This window comes from Grampus griseus (genome assembly GCF_964374135.1).
Source record: "Grampus griseus genome assembly, chromosome: 10".
Classification (NCBI taxonomy): domain Eukaryota; kingdom Metazoa; phylum Chordata; class Mammalia; order Artiodactyla; family Delphinidae; genus Grampus; species Grampus griseus.
This window is the reverse complement of record NC_139004.1, coordinates 66,614,471-66,635,150: the sequence shown is the minus strand read 5'-3', so window position 1 is coordinate 66,635,150 and position 20,680 is coordinate 66,614,471. Positions and strand designations below refer to the sequence as shown.

General features: G+C 56.7%; 1 protein-coding gene across 4 annotated transcripts in view; it reads left to right on the top strand.

The window, feature by feature from the left end:
• Positions 1-20,680, top strand: part of CACNA2D2 (calcium voltage-gated channel auxiliary subunit alpha2delta 2) — a gene marked incomplete at both ends in the record, with an annotated part of 136,977 nt that overhangs the window by 66,802 nt on the left and 49,495 nt on the right. For all 4 annotated transcript variants that reach the window (XM_082663790.1, XM_082663789.1, XM_082663791.1 and 1 more), the window contains one exon: positions 842-958. In XM_082663790.1, coding sequence (XP_082519916.1) covers positions 842-958 — 117 coding nt within the window. The remainder of the gene's footprint in view (positions 1-841; positions 959-20,680) is intronic.

Here is a 20,680-nt window from a genome sequence, read left to right as displayed (position 1 = left end):
CTTTATCTAGTGGCCCTAACCCCACCCACCCCAATACTCAGGCTCGTGCACACAGATGGATGTGCGTTGAGCCATAACACACACATTCACACATGCAGATGCAGACTGTCAGATTTACACCCCCAAGTGCATGTGTGCACAGGCTGACCCCACCGCCCCCCCAAGGAAGAAGGAGGGGGCAGATTCATTCCCCCCATATGCCTCTGCCTCCCTGGTCCCTGCCCCCATATTCTGTGCCCAGAATGACAGAGGAGCCCCTAGGGGCACCCAGAGCTCCTGCAGTAGTTTCCGCAAATGCCCTGAGGGAGCACCAGCGAAAGGGGGCATGGATTCCTGAGCCTGTGTGGAGAGGTGGCTGTGTGTGTGATGCATGTGTGAGCGTGTGGGTTTATGTACACACGTGGGCGTGAGAGCATCTTCTTGTTGGTATGTGGTGTACAACGTGTGTCTGTTGGCTCCATCTCCCCCGGACACCCTGCCTCCCATCCAGCCCACCCTCCCCACTCTGCTACTCTTAGCCACCCTGAGCTGGTCAGGGAGATGCTGCTTATGGCCCCTGGAGGAGGAACCCTGAGTCCCAGAGAAGGTGGCGACAACCTTGTCCCACCAAACACACACAACCAGTGCAAGTTGTGGAGCTCATGGCCTTGCACTTCTTCCAAGTCTATCTGAGCACTGGGCCTAACCCCAGACCTCCCTGTTCTCTCTCAGTGGCCAAAGCCAGGGTTGAGGTGGGGGTGAGGACTTTCTGTGGTGAGCTATGCAGAGAGGGTATACGGGCACCATGACATGGGAATGTGGGACCACCCTGGCCTCACCCCAGGCTTCTGCTTCTTTCCAGATCTACAAAGACAACAGGAATCTGTTTGAGGTGCAGGAGAATGAGCCTCAGAAGTTGGTGGAGAAGGTGGCGGGGGACATTGAGAGCCTGCTGGACAGGAAGGTGCAGGCCCTGAAGGTAGGTGTGGTTGTTTAGGTTGAGAGAAGACCAGGCAGAGTGGCCTGCGCTGTGAGGGCAATGTCCCCACCCACCGTGAACACACAGCCCTCCTGGCCCTCTGAATTCAGGCTGGGCCATCACTGGCAGAATGTGCCACGTGGACTGTGGGCAGCTGCGGCAGGAGCAGGATAGTTTCATCTGGAGTAGGCTGCGTGAGTGGTGACCTGGGGCCTCGGGGGCCCTGTGTGGGTATGATGGCAGGCCCCACCTCTCCCTTCTGTCAGGAAGGTGGGCTGCAGGCTGAGGCGGACGGAGTGTGGAGGGCCCTGAATGCCTTGCAGAGAAGGCTAAGGCCACATGATGCTGGGAGCTGGAGCTCCAATTCTGCCCACGATTTCTCCACCTCCCTCTGGGCCTTAGTCTGCCCATCTATACTGAGTATGCCTGTGAGCTCCAAGGCACCATGGTCCTGTGAGATTACAGGACCTGCTGGTCCACCCTGACCAGGTCTCTGAAGCCCACAGACCCCGGTACTCAACCCACCCCAGGGAGAGCAGGTGGGAAAGGGCTTCTGGAGATGTAAGGTGCCCTGGGCAAGTTGTGCAGTAAGGAAAGGAGGGGGGTTCAAGCTTCCCTCAGATCAGAGGCATAACTGCTGTTGCCCAAGCCTGTGTCAGAGAGATGAGTCCATTTAAAAGGAATGAAGTACTGATACACATGACAACATGGATGAACGTGAAAACATTACACTAAGGGAAAGAAGCTCGTCACAAAAGACCACCCATTGTGTGATCCCATTTCTGTGAAATGTCCACAATAGGCAAATCCATAGAAACGGAAAGTACATTAGTAGTTGCCCAGGGCTGGAAGGGAGGGGATAGGGAGTGTCTGCGAACGGGTACAGGATTTCTTTTGGGGGTGATGAAGATATTCTAAAATTAGATTGTGGTGATGGCTGCACAACTCTGAATACACTAAAAAAAAACACTGAATTGTATACTTTATGTGGGTGACTATTACGGTATCTCAGTAAAGCTTTTTTTTTTTTAAATGAGCAGGGCCTCACATGCCATGCCCAGGCTTCGGCCAGAGGCCTGGCAGGGTCAAGTCAGAGCAGCCAAACCCCCACCACATCCAGGCCCAGGGAGGGAACTGTGACCCCCTTCTCCAGGAACTGGGCCCTACTGTCCCCCTGAGATCCCCTGCCTGCCCCTGTGTGACCTGGGATCATGGACTAGGGAAAGGCTGGCCTCCTGGGACCAGAGGAGGTGGGCCCTGAGGGCCTCCCACCCAGTGTGGAGCCGGAAGACCCAGAGCTGGGCCCAGCCTGACCTTGGGGATCTCCTAGTCACAGGTGGGGACAGTTGGGGGCGTGAACTGTCATGGGGAGGAGGCAAAGCCAAGCCTTCAGCTGGGCCGGCCGTCCCTGTGGGGATCCAACAATGTCCCCCTGGTTGTAGGAACCATCTGCTTGCCTCACGTAGCCAGCACGCCATGTCCCACCTTCTTGCCTTTCCTAGAACTGGGCACCACCTGGACACTCTCCCCTCCTTTCTCTTGTTCTCTGTCTCTTAGTCTCTCTCTCCCTGCTTCATTCCAGACCCCCTATTTGCCCACTACTTCCTTGCTTTGCTGCGCTCCCCAGCCCAGGGCACAAAGTACAGGCCACCAGCCCTGAACTTGTGTCGAAACCATCTGATAGATTTGGGAAGGGGCACCCTTCATGCCTTTAGGCCTGCCTCCCACCCCAGCTTCAGGATGAGTTGCCTTGCCAGGGGGTGCTGAGTGGTGGCAGTGACAGATGCCTGACCTGCCCTCTCCATATGGAGCCCAGGGCCCAGCCCCTGCCCATCCCCTCTGAGCATCACAGGGCTGGAGTCGTTCCCCAAGCTTCTTTCCCCACTCCTCGAGGAACAGGCAACCCTGACAGCTTGAGGGTGGGAGAACCCAAAGCCCGGGGTCCCGACCTGAACTCTCTCCCTATATACCACATGGCAGACTCTGCCCGGTGAGGCAGTGCAGATGTCTGCCTCCTTCCCACTGAGTCTGCAGCCCAGGCACCCGTGGCCTGGTACACAGTTGGTTCTCAAGGGAGGAATGATAGGAAAAGGCACTCACTGATTAGGTACTCAGCGTGTGCTGAGTCTGTCACACGTCATTCTCACAGCAGCCCCCTGAGAGAGACACTGAGACTCGGACCTGCCATGCATTAGGCCAGGATATGGCAGAGCCAGGATTTTAACCCAGGTCACTCTGACCCTGAGCCAGGCCCTTGACTGCCCACATTAGTCCGGAGGTGTGCATGGAGCCCAGCACTCTCCTGGCCAGTGAGCTTTCCCTACTGCAGTGCCCCCAGCTCCGGGCCCAAAAGATGCTCCTGTCCATATCCCTAGGCGAAGGAGAGGACTGTCCTTTTCCTGCCTTGGTCCTAATTGTTCAAGATGAGCTTTGGTCTTAATTATGTTTTAAATTTGCTTTTAATCAAGTTCTGGCTCTTTTCTCCTTTCCCATATTTGTTTGCAGCCTGAGTACATATGGAGGGAGGAATGTTGGGGGTCTGGACCCCTCCACACTCCAGTGTCCCTCTCTCCCTAGACCCCATCCAGTAATCCAACTTAAATCCCCTTGCTCTGGTCTGGAATTTTAACGTGGGGCTTGCAAGGAGGGAACTGAGCAGCGCAGGACGGAAGTTCATTGTCTCATCTTATTGGGGATAATCAGATGTTTGTAACAAGTTTCTCCAAGCTACACAGAGTGTTTTTCCAGGCCAAGAATCAGGCAGAGCAGGCCAGGTCAGGGACTTTGCAACACAGGCAACCATCATCCCCAAGTCCAGGAAACCTGCTGGGGTCTCAGCTTAGGAGATATGGAGGGAACCTGCTAGGAACTTCTGCTATCCAGGCAGATGGGTCCTCTGAGCCAGGCCTGCTCTGTTAGGGTCTTGAGTCCCAGGAGGGGTAGGAAGGTGCCTAAGTTCTTTTTTTTAAATTAATTAATTATTTATTTATTTATGGCTGCATTGGGTCTTTGTTGCTGCGCGCGGGCTTTCTCTAGTTGCGGCGAGCAGGAGCTACTCTTGTTTGTGGTGCGTGGGCTTCTCGTTGCAGTGGCTTCTCTTGTTGCGGAGCATGGGCTCTAGGCACGTGGGCTTCAGTAGTTGTGGCATGTGGGTTCAGTAGTTGTGGCTCACAGGCTCTAGAGCTCAGGCTCAGTAGTTGTGGCTCATGGGCTTAGTTGCTCCGCGGCACGTGGGATCTTCCCAGACGAGGGCTCGAACCCATGTGCCCTGCATAGGCAGGCGGATTCTTAACCACTGCGCCCAGGGACGTCCCAGGAGGTGCCTAAGTTCTTATAGCACATTGGAGGCAGAGCTGGGCCCAAATCAGGACTCTCCTGTCCTCCTAGCTGGGGCCTCTCTCAGAGCCCCTTTCTCAGAAAAGTCATCTCTTGGTTGTATTCCTTCCTCCATCCATTCTTCAACATTCACTAAAGGCCTACTGTGTGCCAGGCTGGTGCTGGGGATGCAGTGGGAAAGGACAGGCCTTGTTCCTATCTTCATGGAGCTCTCAGTCGCATCCCATCCCAGGCCTTAGTTTCTCCCTCTGTAAAATGGGGACAGGAGACTGTCCCTGCCCAGTACTTCTGGTGTCACAGCTCCAGGAGTCATCATTTATAAAGGCCACAGTGAAAACAGTGTCTCTGAAGGTTGTGCCACCTTCAGCACCATTCCTGGCACCCCTGCTGTGTGGCTCAGGGGAGAGGCCATAGGAGGAGGAGGTGAGGAGTGACCCCAGTGTGGGGCATTCCAGCCTGCTCTCAGAGGACAAGGCCAAGGGCAGTGTGGCTCAGTGGGCTTGGTTTCTGGAGAATGGGAAGCCCAGGGCCAGAGCAGCCAGGCCAGAGCAGGTTCTTAAGGGACATCAGTGTGGCAGCTAGAAGCCTGAACTCAGGGACACCCTTTCACCTCCAACCTCAAATAAGCCAGAGGCAGTGAAGAGTCCTGGCTGAGATCCAGGATCCAGAGACCTTGGCCCCTGAGCTCTGCCCTCCCCACCATGCCCATGTTTCTCATGCTCCACCTCAGCTACTTCTCACTGTCCCAGGGGCCAAGACCCTTCCAGATGCCATGCCTTTGCACCTTTGCCTTCATGCAGTGTTTTTGTTTTGTTTTTTATATATCTTTATTGGAGTATAATTGCTTTACAGTGTTGTGAATCAGCTATATGTATACATATATCCCCATATCCCCTCCCTCTTGAGCCTCACCCCTCTAGGTTGTCGCAAAGCATTGAGCTCATCTCCCTGTGCTATGCAGCAGCTTCCCGCTAGCCGTCCATTTTACATTTGGTAGTGTATATATGTCAATGCTACTCTCTCACTTCGTCCCAGCTTCCCCTTTCCCCCACTGTGTCCTCAAGTCTGTTCTCTATGTCCATGCAGTGTTTTTAACCCTGTTGGCACATTGGAGTCGCCTGCAGGGCTTTTAAATCGTGATGCCCAGGCCCCACCCCAGACCAAGTATAGCAGATTCTGTAGGGGTGGGGCTGGGCTTCAATATTTTTCAGTGGTCCGCAGATGATTCAGTGTAGATTCAGAGCTCAGGACATTTCCCCTAAAATGGCAGAAATAATTCCTTCCCACGATTACTGGCCTCTTTCTGAGTGCCTACCAAGTGTGCAGCCTAAGATGAGCCAGAACACTTCAGAACTCTGCAAATCCTCCCTACAACACAACTCTCATCCCCATTTTATATTTGAGGAAACAGCCCCAGCAAGGTTACACCACTGGCCCCAGGTCTCACAGCAAAACCAGACTACAGATCCAGGCACTTGGGCTCCAAACCCCAGATACTGCCCCTCGACACTGCCCTCCTCCGTGCTACTGCTAGTGGCCACATGGCACTTGCTATCCACAGGGGGACAGGGCCAAAGGAAGAGAAGATGGGTCCCCTCTGGCAGGGGCTTGCTCTGGGATGACCTAGTGACCTTGAGCAAGTCCTTTTACCCCTGCAGCATCTTCCTTGGGCAGTGGAGACAAGACATTGAGCAGCCCTCTCAGCCCACCCCCATGTTGCCCAAATGGATGGGACAGGGGGAGGTACGTCTGTGGCTCTGGTTCTGGGGGCTCCAGTGGGCAGCGTTCCCACCATCAGTGGCCTCTCTGGGGAGCAAGCATCATTTAAAGAGTAAAATTAAAAACCCTTCTGCACACAGCCACCCTGCTTTTGCCACTAATGGCCACTTAACCCAATTAAACTGATGCATTGTTGGCAGTGGCTGGGTCCGTTCAGGAATTGGGCTCTGGGCTGGGTGTTAGAGGAGCAGGAGGAATGAGCGAGGGAGAGAGCCAAGGGGCCAGGGCTGTGGGACAGAGCCCCCCACCCCACCCCAGTCAGGAGGGAGAACGTTCTGCCTAGCTCCCACTTACTCGCTGCTTCCTTTCTCAGGCTTCGCCTAATGCAGTATTTCTCAGTGTTGGAACTATTGACATTTTAAGCAGGATAATTCTTTGTTGTGGGGGGCTGCCCTATGCATCGTAGGATGTTAAGCAGCATCGTTGCCCTCTACCTGCTAGATGCCAGTAGTACACCACTCCCTCAGTTATAAGAACCAAAAATGTCTCCAAATGTTTCCAGATGTCCCCTGGGGGCACAGTGCCCTTTGGTTGAGAACCACAGGTCTAATGGGACAGAGAGATGCAGCCATATTAAATAGAAGCCCCATAAGCAGGGGGACATTGGGGACCTCAGAGAGGTACAGACAGAATAGAGCAGGCTTAGCAGGAGGAAGATCCCTTCAGTTCAAGGGGGTAATAGCAAGCTTGGGGCTGCCTGGAGGAGGCATCAAGGATTTGGGGGAAAAGTTCAGCATTGGGGGCAGCTGGAGGCAAGTTCAAAGCTGAGTCCACAGATGCATTCGTTGATGGGGGTTGGACAAGTAGATCGGCCCTGGGAAGACATGGCCAGGGGTATCACCTGCTGCCAAGGCCTGGCCCAGAGTAGGAGCCTCATGAACATTTGTAGAACGGATGCCAGGGCTGTGGCTCCAGGCTCTGGCTGGAGGTCAGCCTCTGGGGTCTGACTCCAGACCAGGGAAGCTCTAAACGGCACACTAATGGTGGACAGACAGGCAGGGAATTCTCTAGCATTGGCTGCCTCCACCCACCCTTCTCTGGGCAATTAAAAGGTGTTTATGTGGGGCTGGCGGTGGCTTCTGCCCCCTCTCCATTACGAACATTAAGAGATCTTGACCCTTCCACTTTCCTGCTCTTGAAAGGAGCTGCAGACACGTGGAGCCAATTAGGCGTGCGCGTGGGCGCTGAGGGCCTGAGCAGCCTTTTCTCCCTGATTGCAGCGTTTACGGCTGATTATTCTCCCCTCACCCAAACAGCGTCTCCGCATCCTGGCAAGGTGCCACTGCCACCCAGAGGAGCCAGCTGGGGCCCCCAGGGATGGGGGAGTGTTGAATTAGTGAACGGGCATCCACTGAGTGCTGATTGTGTGGGAGCCCTTGGGCACCCCTGCCTGAGAGCGACCACTCAGGAATCGGGGTCAGAGGGAGCCCCTTGGAGGAGCCTGCCTGCCTGGGTCCACTCTCCATACACCCCAGGGTCCTGGGGCTCATCATGAGCTTTGAGTAAAGATGCTACTCCCAGCAGCTGGTGGACATGCATGTGGGACGGCCTCCCCTTCCTGCATCCCTGCCAGGTGGCTGAGAACCCAGAGACCCCTCGAAGTCCCCCGGGCTGAGCTGGCAGGACAGGGAGCTGGTCTCCCTGGAACAACGAGGAAGACAATGCAGGAGGAGCGCGGCTAGGGAGTGGCCGAGGATCCTCAGGGAAGATATGTCATTCCCTCCTCTTTGCCCACCTGCCCGAGCTAGTGGGGGTCAGGAAGGGCTGAGCTGTGGGTTTGGGGCTGGACTTCCCTGGTCCCGGGATTGCCCATGTGGAGCAGGCCCCTCTCCTGGCTCCTCCTCCAAGGTGCAGGGGCCTCAGGAGGGGTCAGAAGAGCTGTGGTCATTCCTCACATCCACTATAGCCGAACGAAGGGTCTAGGGGCCTGGAGTGCGATGTCCCTGAGGCCCACAGAGCCTGGTGGATCAGCCTTACACCCACCCACCCACCCTGCTGCTCAGTTCTCCCCCATGACTGAAGGTCAGGGGGAAAGGCTGACTGCAGCCACATCAGGCATCTTGCTTACCCTGACCGACAGCGCCCACCACCTGTGGGATGCGTGGCTGAGGCACCTCAGGCCCAAGTTTCACCCCAAGGGGGGGTGTCTGAGCCTCTCCTGCCCGATGGCCCTGCTCATGATGCCACGTGCATCCCCTGGGAGCAGCAGTTAGTCTCCCTGTCATTCACTTGCTCACTCAGTTGTTAAGCAAACCTTCTCTGCTCCCAGCCTGACCCTAGGCGTGGTGCCTTTCTCCACTCACTGTGGGGCAGAATTCCTGTTTTACAGATGAGGAAACAGAGGCTCAGAGACAATGCCAGCCCAGCCACTGCCTGGCCAAGACAAGGTCACGATTCCCCCTGCTCCCCTGGCTCCTGAGCCTGTGTGCCCACCCTTCCCAGAGCTCCCAGGGATTGGGAGAAAGCAGAACCATGCTGGCTGGGGCAAAGAGGAAGAAGCCCAGGGTTGGGAAGGGAAAAGGTGAGGGTCTGCCAGGCAGAGGGCAGAGCACTAGCAAGGGCCTAAGGGCAGGACCTTGACTGGAGGACCCTGGGGAACAGCTGGTGAGGGTGGCTGGGATGGAGAGGGCTACAGATGCAGGCTGGGAATCACTGCCGTGAGTTCCCTTTTTCATACCCCTGTACCCTGCCCACCACAGGAGGGGGAATCTAGCGCATGGGGGGTGGGTTTGGCCAAATGGAGAAAATGAACCCTGGGACCAAGGGTGATTCACTGGACTCCACTCCCCAGAGGCCTGCACTGAGGGAGGATCCTCTCCTGCTTCTGTCCACCTCCCTGGGAGTCCTAGCTGGCAATGGGGGGGCAGATGCTAGGAAGCAGAGTAAAGGGCCTGCAGGTGCCACAGGGACAAGCCAGTCTAATTGAGGATCAGAGAAGTGAGAAATTTAATTGAGTTTTAATAGCGTCTGGCCCTTTGTTCTGAAATCCTTGTGTACAAGGACTGGGGGAGGTAGTGTGCATCTAAGGCAGGGTAAGCCAGTGGCCCTCCAGGATCTTAGACTTCGAGGAGACAGACAACAAGCTATGAGGTCAGTGTGCAGAACAGCTGACATGGGAGGGGCAAGTCTAAGAAGACAGCCTGGAGGAGGTGGCGTTTGAGCTGAGCCTTGGAAGGTTGGGGTGGGGGGTGCCCGGGATTTCCAAAGCTGGAGAAAGGGAAGAAGGAAGGCACTAAGCCCTGGCCTAACAGTGAGAGGGAGCAGAAGTGACTCAGGCTGAATCTGCTGAGATAAGGGTTGTGGGCTGGGAAGGGAGCCAGGAAGGTGCAGCCTGTGCATAACTGTTTCCACTGGTGGGGAGAGAGGATGGGAAGGTGACAAAGGCAGGGGGCAGGGCTCATCGCCTGAGTTCTGAAGTGGTCGCTGTATCTGCAAGCCTGGCCCCTTCGCTATACAGGCAGTCCTGGGAGCAGCCAGTCACCTCTCTCAGCCCATTTTCTGTGGCTTAAAATACACAGTGAGCAGTGCCTCTGCTGTGGCAGAAGAAGTGAGTCATGGGGGTGCTGGTGGGGAGAGCACAGTGCCTTGGACCTAGCCCCAGGGTGGGGGGCTCTGGGGTGCTGAGAAGGCCCTCAAGCCCCTCATGGATCCCTCAGCTCTCTAAGCCCACACCTGAAGGCTGGACCAGCCCCCAGTAACATGGTGACCCTGGGCAGGGGCCCCCAAGGTCGACCTTGGCTCATCATGTCATGGGATACCAGTGCCTCAGGTGTCCTTTGCTTCCTTCAGCCTCTGTTTACTGAGTGCTGAGCACCTGCTGTGTACAAGTGCCATCCTAGATTACTAGGTACAAGGACAGTGTACCTGCAAGGCGCCTCTCTTGAGGAATACAGTTTGCTCAAGGTGACAGTGATGTGACCCGTGCCACAATGTATGGAGCCGGGGTGGTGAGCCCGTGGATATTGACCAGGCCTAGGGGACTTTGGGGGGAGGGGAGGGTTACTGGAGACACAGCCAGGCAGAGGAGAGTAAGGAAGAGGGTCCAAGGCAGAAAGCACAGCAAAGCACAAAGACCAGAGGTAGAGAGAGTGTGTGCGTGTTGGCATGTTCGGGCGTCTGCGTGCATGTGCTGGCAGAGGGCCTCGCTGCTGGCCCGGCTCTGCAGAGCGTGTGCACAGATGCACCGTGAGGTGGGCCTTGAGGCAGAGGTGGGAATGGGCTGTGCCCAGCGCAGGTGTCGTTCCTTGGAGTCTAGCTGAGACCTCACCTAGTGACCACAACCTGCACAGTCCTGACCTTATACCACCCCCAAAAGGACCTCTGGCCAAGAGTCCCCCTCAGAAAGGTGCAACATGGCACATAATACATGTGACCAAGAGGTGGCCAAGAATTAGGGGCCTCACCCTCTGCAGTGCTGTGGCCCCCACGCTACACTTGAGTGGCACCGAGCCCTTGGCAACTCACATCCTCTGAGCCTCGGTTTTCCTGCCTGTACAGTAGAACAACAAACATAGCCTCACAGATCTGTCATCAGAGTTTATGCCCAGGCCTTGGTGACACCAACTGAGCAAGGGATGCTCATGGGGGTATGATGTGGGTTAGGCCCCAACGGGCAAGACTGACCTGTGCTCCTTCAGCTCCGCCCCACATGTGGGCCAAGCCTCGACTGTAGGACCTCGTGCCAATCCTCCCCTCTCTGATCGCCTCATCAAGGGCCAGTCCCCAGCTCCTACCTCTGTGGGCCACAATGTCCAGGCTGCTCGATGTTTCCTGCCTCCTGGCACAGGCCTTGGGGCCCTTGTTTGAGAGGCTGGTCACGGTTGCCAGGCCCTTTGTTCCAGCCGTCCTGTGTTTGCCCACTCTATGCCTCGGCGAATGGGAGTTGCAGCATGTTTGCTGTGTCAACACCAGCTGGAGCCTAGTTATCAAGAGAGCCAAGGTTACAAGGCCCCATCCACCAGCTGCCCGGGTGCCTAGGCTCCAGCCCCTTCCTGGCCGGTTGGGGTGGGTGGGTGAGTGGGCAGCTCCCATTCACCCCCAGGACTGCCAGGCCTGGGCTGGGCAGGTGTTTGGAAGCAGCAAAGGCAGCCCCAGGCAGGGAACGGGACTTAGGATGGGCCAGCACAGTCTCCCCTTGGCACGGCTCAGGAGGACTTCCTGGCAGAGTCAGCCTTCAAGCCATTGAAGGCTAAGTTTGGGGCTTCTCCACCCCCTATGGAGAATCCCTTTGACCTCTCCGGTCCCAGCACCAGCCCTCTCCTCCCTGGGGTCCCAGTTATCAGATCCAGAAGTGTCAGAGGAGAGGAGGCCTGAACAGTCTGGCAGATGGACAGGCAGTGAGACAGGGTCCAGGCAGGGGATCAGAACTCCAGGAGAGGACTCAGGGGGCCTGAGCCAGGCAAGCTGACATCCATGTGTGAACTGTGCGGGCGTGGGAAGGTGGGGGAGCCACAGTTCTGGGGAGGCCAGAGATGAGCAGCCTTTAGCTGGTGGCTGGTACTGAGGGGTGCCTGTCAGAGACAGACAGGGGAACAGAGGTCAGAGAGGGGGAGCGACTTGCCCTGAGCCTGGGGAGAACTCGGGTTCCCACCCTTCAACCAAGGCTGTCCCACCACCTGGGGGCCTGGTCGGCCACATGGCAGAGCTGAACCTTTAAACCTTACTTCTGAATGAGACCCCCACCCACTTCATCAGTAGGTTTTCCAGAAATGAGCCTTTGAGGGTGACTCACCCAGGAGACAAGAGGTCTCTGAGGCATGAACCATGCAGCTGGATCAAGAGGCAGAAGAGCTGAGTGAGGTCTCAGCTACAGCACTGATGCATCAGCTGCACAGCCTTTGCTGGTGATTTCCCTTCTCTGAGTCTCAATTTCCTTATCTATAAAATGGGAGTCGGGCTTCCCTGGTGGTGCAGTGGTTGAGAGTCCGCCTGCCGATGCAGGGGACACGGGTTCGTGCCCCGGTTCGGGAAGATCCCACATGCCGCGGAGCAGCTGGGCCCGTGAGCCATGGCCGCTGAGCCTGCGCGTCCGGAGCCTGTGCTCCGCAGGGGGAGGGCCACAACGGTGAGAGGCCCGCGTACCGCCAAATAAAAAAAATGGGGTGATAAGAGTCCACCCGGCGGGATTGCCGAGAGGATCGTCTGAGGTGAGAGTTGGCCAGCTCATAAACATGTGCGTGCCATGGGGTTATCGCTGTTACAGGGAGGGGGCTTGGGCCACAGGGAAGACCCCCGTCCCTTGACCTCACTTTGGGATTTCATGGAAAAGCATCCCAGTTACCTGGAAGCACAGAGAAGTGGCACTGAGGCTGAGGCTGGGGGGATGGAGAAATTTGCCTCTCAGAGGGCAGGGAAGAGCATTCTGAGAAAGGGAACAGCGTGAAGGGGCCCTGGGGGTGGGGATGGAAGAACACGCAGAGTCCATTATGGCTGCTGGATTAGGTTGGGGTAGGGGAGCAGGACTGAGACCCTCTGAGTCTCCAATGTTCACCTGCAGGACCCCCACCACAAGCACAAGCCCCAACCCAAAGATACAAGCTTGTTGGGGAGAGGGTAGTAGTGGAGGAGCACATGAGTGTGAGCGTGTGTGTGTGTGTGTGTGTGTGTGTGTGAGATAGAGAGAGCTCCACAATCTCCCAATGATGACACGGGCCTTTCCCCACCACCCATGTGCATACCTAGGCCTCCTTTTATCAAATATTCTTCTGCTAATCTCATCTCCCTGGGTGACTGCTGTGTAATTAGCTCATTTTGCAAAATATTGCATCTGTCATATTTTCCCCTTGCTTTTTCCTTCTCCCAGTAAACGGTAGGAGTGGACAGGGACGGGGAAGATGTCTAGGCATGGGGACACCTCATGGGTCAGCTCTGGCCCTGCCCCCTCCCTGCACACAGGGCCCCCCACATGCACCGATACATGCACAAGGCCCCCTCAACACACATCCCAGACCCAGAGCCTGGTGAGCAGATGGAGGTCAGTGAGCAGAGCCCTTCCTGTGTCAGGAGGAAAGGATGATGCAGGCCTAACCAAGCCCTGCCCTGAGGGCACCTGTGCACTACTGCTCACACCCAGGGACTGCTGAGGCCCAAGCTGGGCTCAGACTAATGAGTGGCTTTGCCCATGGTGGACATGTATATGGCAGGCAGGCTGGAGGTGAGTAGGCAGGAACGAGGCAGGATGCCACATGGCCTCTGCTTGGCACACGTGGCCATACATGGACGGACTGAACCCCAGGTGTGCAGCAAACACTTGGTTAATAAGAACCCCAGTGATCTTTCGTTATTACCTATCTGCCCACTGTCCCCCATTAGACAAGGTCACACAGAGGGTGGGTTACCCCAAGCCCCCACACACTGCCACTCACCCACCCCAGCCAGGATCTGGTCCAGCTGTGAGATGGGGGCTGTTGGAACAGTGGACTGTGGACAGGGCACATGTGGAGACCCCCAGTGGGTCACATGTGGCCCAGGCCTTGTCCTTGACCCAGCATGACAGCTCCAGCCAGGGAGGTACCGGTGGGGTACCAGGCCTCAACTTCATCCCTGGGAGCAGAACATCCTCCCTCCCTGGCCCCAGAGGTAGGGCCAAGCAGAGGGAGCAGCACAGAGGGAGCCATCTCTGCTGAGCCCGCTGCCCCCACCTCCCCCACCCATTCCCAGATGGAAAACCAGAGGGTTCCGAGGCCTCACCTGCACTGAGAGCTCTCAGTGGCTCAGAACCTGCTGCAGCGGTAGACTCTGGGCGGCTGGAAGGTTTGGGCTCAGAGCCCTCAGTTGGTGTGGCCTACTTTCCCTTGTGCCCGACCCCCACTGTCTCCCTGCCTTCTCTTGCTTTGCCTCCCTCGGGTTGTGAATTCTCTTAAACTTTTAATTAAAAACATTCTCCTTTCTCCCCCCAAGGTTTGCTTCCCTGTGATTTTCCTATTAGAAGGAGAGATGGGGGAAGGGGGCAGAGGGCAAGCAGTGGAGGCCAGGCCTTCCTGGGTCTCCATGGGGGACCCAGGAGAACCAAGCCCTGGCCCAGAGGAGGCTACTGGCTGCCCCCTGCCCTGTGTCACCCTCCCTGGCTTCCCAGCTCTGCCAAGGGAGGCATTTCTGAGGGCTCCAACCCTGGGTGCCGCAGCCAGACTTGAGGAATGGCACCAGCTCCCAAGGGCCCTTTGTGCACTCCTACCACATCCCACAGAATCATTCAAGACTACGACGGCACATGCCTAATTGCAGTACGTAGAAGGTACCCCTGTTTTCCTGTGAGAGTGCTGTGAGCTCTGTTGGTCGCAGGTCGGGGAAGTGTCCCACAGGGTTACTCATCGGGTGAGCTGCAGCCCTGGGTTGTGTCATGGGCCTCAGGGTCACCAACTGGGTCACAGATGCTTCATATGTCAAATTCCCAGTTCAGTTCAGGGGTACAAGTTTAGGTCCTGATTCACAAGATCAGGGCCCGAGGGATGCTGAGGACACAGATCCCTGATGTCAGGGAACCAGAACAGCTTCTCTAATTAGGGGGCTGGAGACGGGCTGGCCTGTCCCCCGTGCCCCAGGCATCAGCCCATTAGCCTCGCCCTGATTCTGGAGGGAGATGCCCATGTCCTCAGGTTCCCATCTCAGAGTTGGAGCCCTCTTAATATCTGGAAGTTCTTCCTTGTGTCAGACCATGATCCGTCTTGCTGAACCCTTTCCTTGGCTCCACCTCTAGAGAACTTTTAGACCTCCTTGTCCGTAAGTCCTCCCTTGCCCAGGAGACACTGAATCCTCAACTCCATGTTCCTGTCACCTCCCAGCTTGTTTGCAGGTGAGGGCCTCCATCTTAGGGCTTCCACGCCCAGCCCAGAAAGCCTCCCATAAACTCACTGCCTCCTCCAGACACACCCCCACGTCCCATCCTGAGATGCTGCCACAGCAGGTTGTACCTCTCCCACCTCCAGAGGCCAGGCTCCCACCTAGCCCCCAAACGCAAAGGGATTCCAACCAGACCCGAGCCAGGGGAGGAGCAGGGACATCGCTAGCAGGGCCTGCGCCTCCATGGGGCCCACCCCACACCCTCTCACCTCATTCTCCCCCTCCAGCCTGCAGCAGTGGCAGGGGACACCACTGGCCTTCATGGGGTCATCAGGATGCCCCAGAGAAGGGGCTGCGATGAGGGCATTGAGGGGCTAGGACACTCGCCTCCTGGGCTGCCCTCAGCACCCTCCTGACACTCCCTGCATGTGTCCTGCTTCACAGACCTGGAGCCACGCCAACCGACCCTGGGAACACTCAGGGAGACATCCCCACAGTGGTGGGTGGGGCCATGGCAGGATTTGGGGAATTGGCTGGGAGAAGGGGTGGGCAGGCCAGATGGGGATACAACATAAGCAAAGGCAGGAAGGGGCGCTGAGCAGGGACTGGTTGCAGGTGGGGGCAGTGCAGGGCCAGCAAAGTAGAAATGGCAGTGGGAGGCCTCGAACCCCAGGCACAGGGATCTAGACCCCAGGCACCGGAAGCCCTGGCAGCCTCTTGAGTAAGACGGGTATTACTCACTTTACAGCATATGTTGAGCACCTGCTGTGTGCCAGTGCCTGTGTTGTGGCCTGACCCAGCCCCCAGGCAGTGCCCACTTCCCCTACAGATGCTCTGTGGCTCTGGGATGGCAGAGTAGGGGTGACCTTAGGGGAGGAGCCTGTGCATGCCCCACGGGCCAGGGGGATGAGGGGTGGTATAGCCTCTTCCGGCTAATAGGAGCAAAAGTATGGTCCTGCCTCTCACTGCCGTCTCCTCCTGCCTTGCTTCTCCACGGGACCCATTCAGTTCCAAAGATGATACAGATAGGGATGGAGGGCTTTTCCTCCCATCACAACACATCTCAATGCTCCCTGAACCTGTCATGCCAGGCTCCACTCATGCATTCATTCCCCAAGTACACACCTGTGTCTACTGTACGCCAGGCCCTGTGCTGGCTGCTGGGAACTTCACAGTGACAGAGGCAAACCTGGTCCTGCCTTCTGAGACCTTGTGGTCCAGATGGAAGGCAGAGGGTAGACAAGTAATGTGAGGATGTGTAATGGGGTGTCAGAGGACCATCACAGCATGGAGGCCAGGGGCATGTGTCAGCACCCCTGCCCCCCTCCACAAATGCAAACCTGGAGCGTGAGCAGGAGTGAAGGCAGTGAGAAGGAGGAGACAGCCCTTCCTCCTGGCTCAGGGTGGAGCCCCATCTCCCCGCCAGGGACACAGCTTCCTGAGCATCAGTGGGGTCTCCCGTGCCCCTGCTGGGAGCCTGAGTGGGCAGGAGCATCCCCCAAGCTCTGCAGACACCAGCCTGTGCCCAGCAGGGCCTCTGTGCAGATGGTGAGACAAGCAGGGTGGGCACGGCAGGCAGTGCTGCATCTTCCTGGGTTGCCCAGCCACAGGCCACCCTGAGAAACTGCTGGTGTCGGCAAAAGAGAAACTCCAAGTGCCCTTTGGAGTTCACAGCAATGATGGGGGGACCCACCCAAGGCCAAAAGACAAGTGGAATATGTGTCTGCTCATGGAGGGTTGTGTCTGGCTGGAACATGCCCCATGTGCACATCAGGGATGGTACTAGATGGATATGCACGCTCATGTGTATGGCCAGTGGGGTGATGCCGGGACTCTCTGGGGCAGAGCCTGTGTGCATGGGGGTGTAAGAGACGTGTGTGGTGTGTGCTGGAAGAGTCGGAAGAGCTGGGGTAGGAAGGGAGTAGAGAGCTCTACCAACTCGAGGTTTCTACTGCACCAACATGGCCCATCTCACTTGTAGGCACTTGTGTGGGTGTGCTTCAGGCACCCACAAATGTGTGTGTGTGTATAAAACCATGTGCCCATGTCCCATCTCCCGGTCTACAACCACAGGAGCACACTCAAGGCCCAGGCCCTGACGTGAGTGCCTACAGTTAGTCATGCACACACTCGTGCAGGTAATACATGTATAAGTGTGTGTCTTGGCCCATGCTTGCCCACATGTGATATCTATCTGTGTGTAGCGGGTAGACACACACGCACATACACATAAAGCCCTTGTCACTCCTGGTACGCAGCCCCGTCACAGCCTTCTCATTTCTCTCTCCAGTCCCCGCACCACTGCACCAACAGGCAGGCAGGCCCAGGATGAATATCTTATTTTACAGATGGGGAAATTGAGGCATAGAAGGGAAGAGGGACTTGCCCTAGACTCACCAGCTACACCTTGGACCCAGGTCTCCCAAGATCCCATCTAAGTCTGACATGGTCCTACTGCTTGTGTAGTGTCTCCCCCATACTCCCCTGCAGCACCCATGGGGTCCAGGACAGAGGGTTGGGGTTTGCAGTGCACCCCCATTCTTGTCTGCTCTCCCCTCGAAAGGGGCTCCCTGAGGCCCATGGTGAGGAATGCCAAATCAGCAGGTGTATCCAGGGTCTCCCCACAATGGAGCCTCTGAGCTCATGGTCGTAACGTCATGGGGAGGAGAAACTTTTTCCCTCTGGGCCTCACGCACAGAGGTGGCCGGCCTACAGGAGAAATAAAGGTCTCAGCCAGGCCTCTATCACCAGCTATAGCACTTTGTCCCCCGCCGCCGTCCCGGGACTCTCTCCTCTCCTGTCTGTCCCTCTGGCCCTGCCTCCTGTCTTCTTACCCCTCCCCACTCCCCTCTACCCTCCAGGGGTATTTCTGGGTTTGTTTCAGCAGCTCCTGTCGAGCTGCTCAATCTGAGAAGCTCTCAGAGGTCGGCTGTGCCCTCAGCCCCCACAGACCCAGCTCTGGCCCCAGGGGGGACACAGGAGGAATCAAACCCCACTGTGACCTCAAGAGAACCTGGCCCAAGATGGCCAGCCTTGTAAACCAGACTGACGCCTGCCCTACGGTAACCATGGCTGTGAGAGGCTACGCAGGAAGAGGCCCAGCACAGAGTGCAACTGAGCCGGGCATTAAGAGGCAGGAGACAATTGTCCAGACAGAGGAGGAGGAGAATGGCATTCCAGGCAGAGGGAGCATCAGGTGCAAAAGCATGGAAGTGAGAGAGTGTCATGATAACCAGGCATTATCGAGCCCCTGTCTCATGCCTTTGAGTGGCTGTGCAGCTAGACATTCATTCATTCTTTTGTTTATTCACCAAATAATTACCAAGAGCTGGGTACTAGGGCCACTGGGATGGAAAAAACCAGCATTGTCCCTGCCTCAGAGAAAGAACAGTCTGCTGGGAAATTATAGACAGAGCAGTGAAGTCCTTGATTAGGGCACGCAGGCACTGATGGGGATACACAGGCATCGGAGGAGTATGATGGAAGACATATGGGCATTGTGGGACCCCCAAGGAGGGGTCTGGCCAGAACTGGGGCTTATTTGTCAGCCTTTTTTTTTTTCTTCATTTATCAGTGCTTGGTACCAGGTCCTCAGAGGCCCTCATAGCTGGAAAGGCCCTTGGCAGTCCAAGTCTATATCCTTCATGGTATAAACAGTGAATCGGAGGCCCTAGGCCCGGAACTCAAGTCTCCGTGGCTCCTTTTCAAGAGTGTAGTTGTACTGGATAAAGCAAGGATTGTCCATAGCTAGAACCAGCCCTGGACTCACACAGGACTCAGTGCTCCCTGTGCAACAGCTCCTGCAGCCTAGAGGTAGAATTGCAGGCCCAGGAGCCTGCTTTGGGCTAAGTGCCCTCAGAGTGGGGTCTGTGTCCTTCTCCGGCTGGCAGGGGCAACTGGGGACCTTGGGCATTTCATTGAGCCTCAGTTCCCACCACAGAATGGCAGCGTAGCTCCTGGCTTGCCTACCACACTGGGTGGTTGTGAAGATGGGGAGTGCTGGCTCGCGTGACCGAATCTCTCCGGGGGACTTTCTGCCTGGGTGGGGGGTGGGGGGGGAGCGGTAGGGGGGGTGACATGGGGCTGCCCCCCAGCACAGCAGCAGGGCTGATGGCTGGCTTCCGTTCCTCCTCAGGGCTCCCAAGCCATCCGTCACTTATAAATTCTCTTCATTTCTAAATAAAATGATTTGTTAATTTGAGTGAGTGATCGCCACTCGTCCGAGCCTTTTTGCAGGCTCGGAGCAGCTTGTGGGCTCCTGGAGCCCCACGCCGCCAGCCTGGCGCAAAGTTGGAGGGGTTGTTTTCGATTTAAATGTGAACTGAATGAGGAGAAAAATGTTTCTCTTGGCAATTCCATAAGAGCTCGCTCTTCTGACAGATGTTGGAGTTTATTATCCCATCGGGCCAGCGTTTTGTCGAGCAGAATTGCTAATTATTTCAGAGGCCGGGCCACAGCCGAGGAGGGGAGGGAGGTGGCAGGTGCGGCTTTGGGTGGCATCTGTCAACAGACGGGCACTGGGATGCTAGGCCCAGCCCACCACCTACCCACTCCCCTCCCGGGACCTGCAGACATTTGTGGGCAGGGGCTGCCCTGCCCTTTGGTTTCTGCTTCGTGGAGTACCTGGAGGAGGCAGCAGGGTCTGTTCTTGCCAGAACTGCTTTGGCCTCACAGTAAGGACTTTGTAAGGTCACTTTGGGAGCCCTGGATTGCTTGTGGGTCATGGGTGATGAGCGGAAAAAGGCTCCAGAGAGGCCGGTGCTCTGCTCACTGTGTGAAGCCGAAGTTGTTGATTGTAAGGACCGCACCTGGGCGGGGGCCCTGATTGCGCAGGCGTGTGGCTGCGTGGGCCCACAACCGTGGGCTCTGTGTGGTCACGTAGGGGTTTGGCGTTACTGTGTGCTGTGCTTGCGGGTCACGAGCCGCCTGGCGTGACTGCATGTATCTATGAATGAGATGTCTGTGGCTGAGCTGTTCAGGCCTTCGAGGTACAGCTCAAATTCATTCTGATCCTGGTCTCTGCACTGCAAGGAGAGGGAGGCCTTGGAAGACAGGTGGCCAAGGGGACTGGACCTCAGGAGGGGTGGGCTAAGGCTGGTCAGGGTGCTGCTCAGCCACTGTCAGGGTGCCCTGGGTTTCACGGGGTCTGTGGTGAATGGACTCTGGGGGTGGGTTTCCTGGTCTCTGGAGATGTGGCCCTGGCAACCAGGCCCCTGGCCTCCCAGTCCATCTAGCCCAGGGATATTAACCTCACACCTGGGGTAACTTAGAGCAGGGGAGCAGGGGCAAGTCCCCTGACACCCAGCAGGGGACCCAAGATTCCTGCTGGACTGGTTCTGAAGGGCTCCTGACTCCACACAGCCCGTGTCTGCCTCCATTTCACCTCTGACGCTGGGAGGGGACAATTCCTCCTGCAGTATCCCCTGAGAAGCACCCCCAGTGAGAAAGACCCCACCTCTGCCCCCTTCCTTACCCCTTCCTGAGCCCAAGACAAGAGGCTGGGTGCCCTGACTGCCCCCAGTCCTAGCCAGCTCAGCTTTATTCTCCCCATCCTTGGGTGTCCGACACCCTCCCCCTCTCTGCTTCCACCCCTATTCTCCACCCACCCCCAGTTCCAGGCTAACTGAAGCTCAGCTCCCTAGGTTAGCATGAAGGCAGCAGCAGCAGCTGGGCAGGATTTTATAACCCTGATTAACACTGGATTCCCTGGGGTCCCAGCTCTAGAATTGTGATGTAGGCCAAGACCAGCAGAGCACAAGGCAGGGAGGGTCCACCCTGGTGCTGGGTCAGGGCAGATGGTCACTGTAGCTGGGCCCCAGAAGATGACAG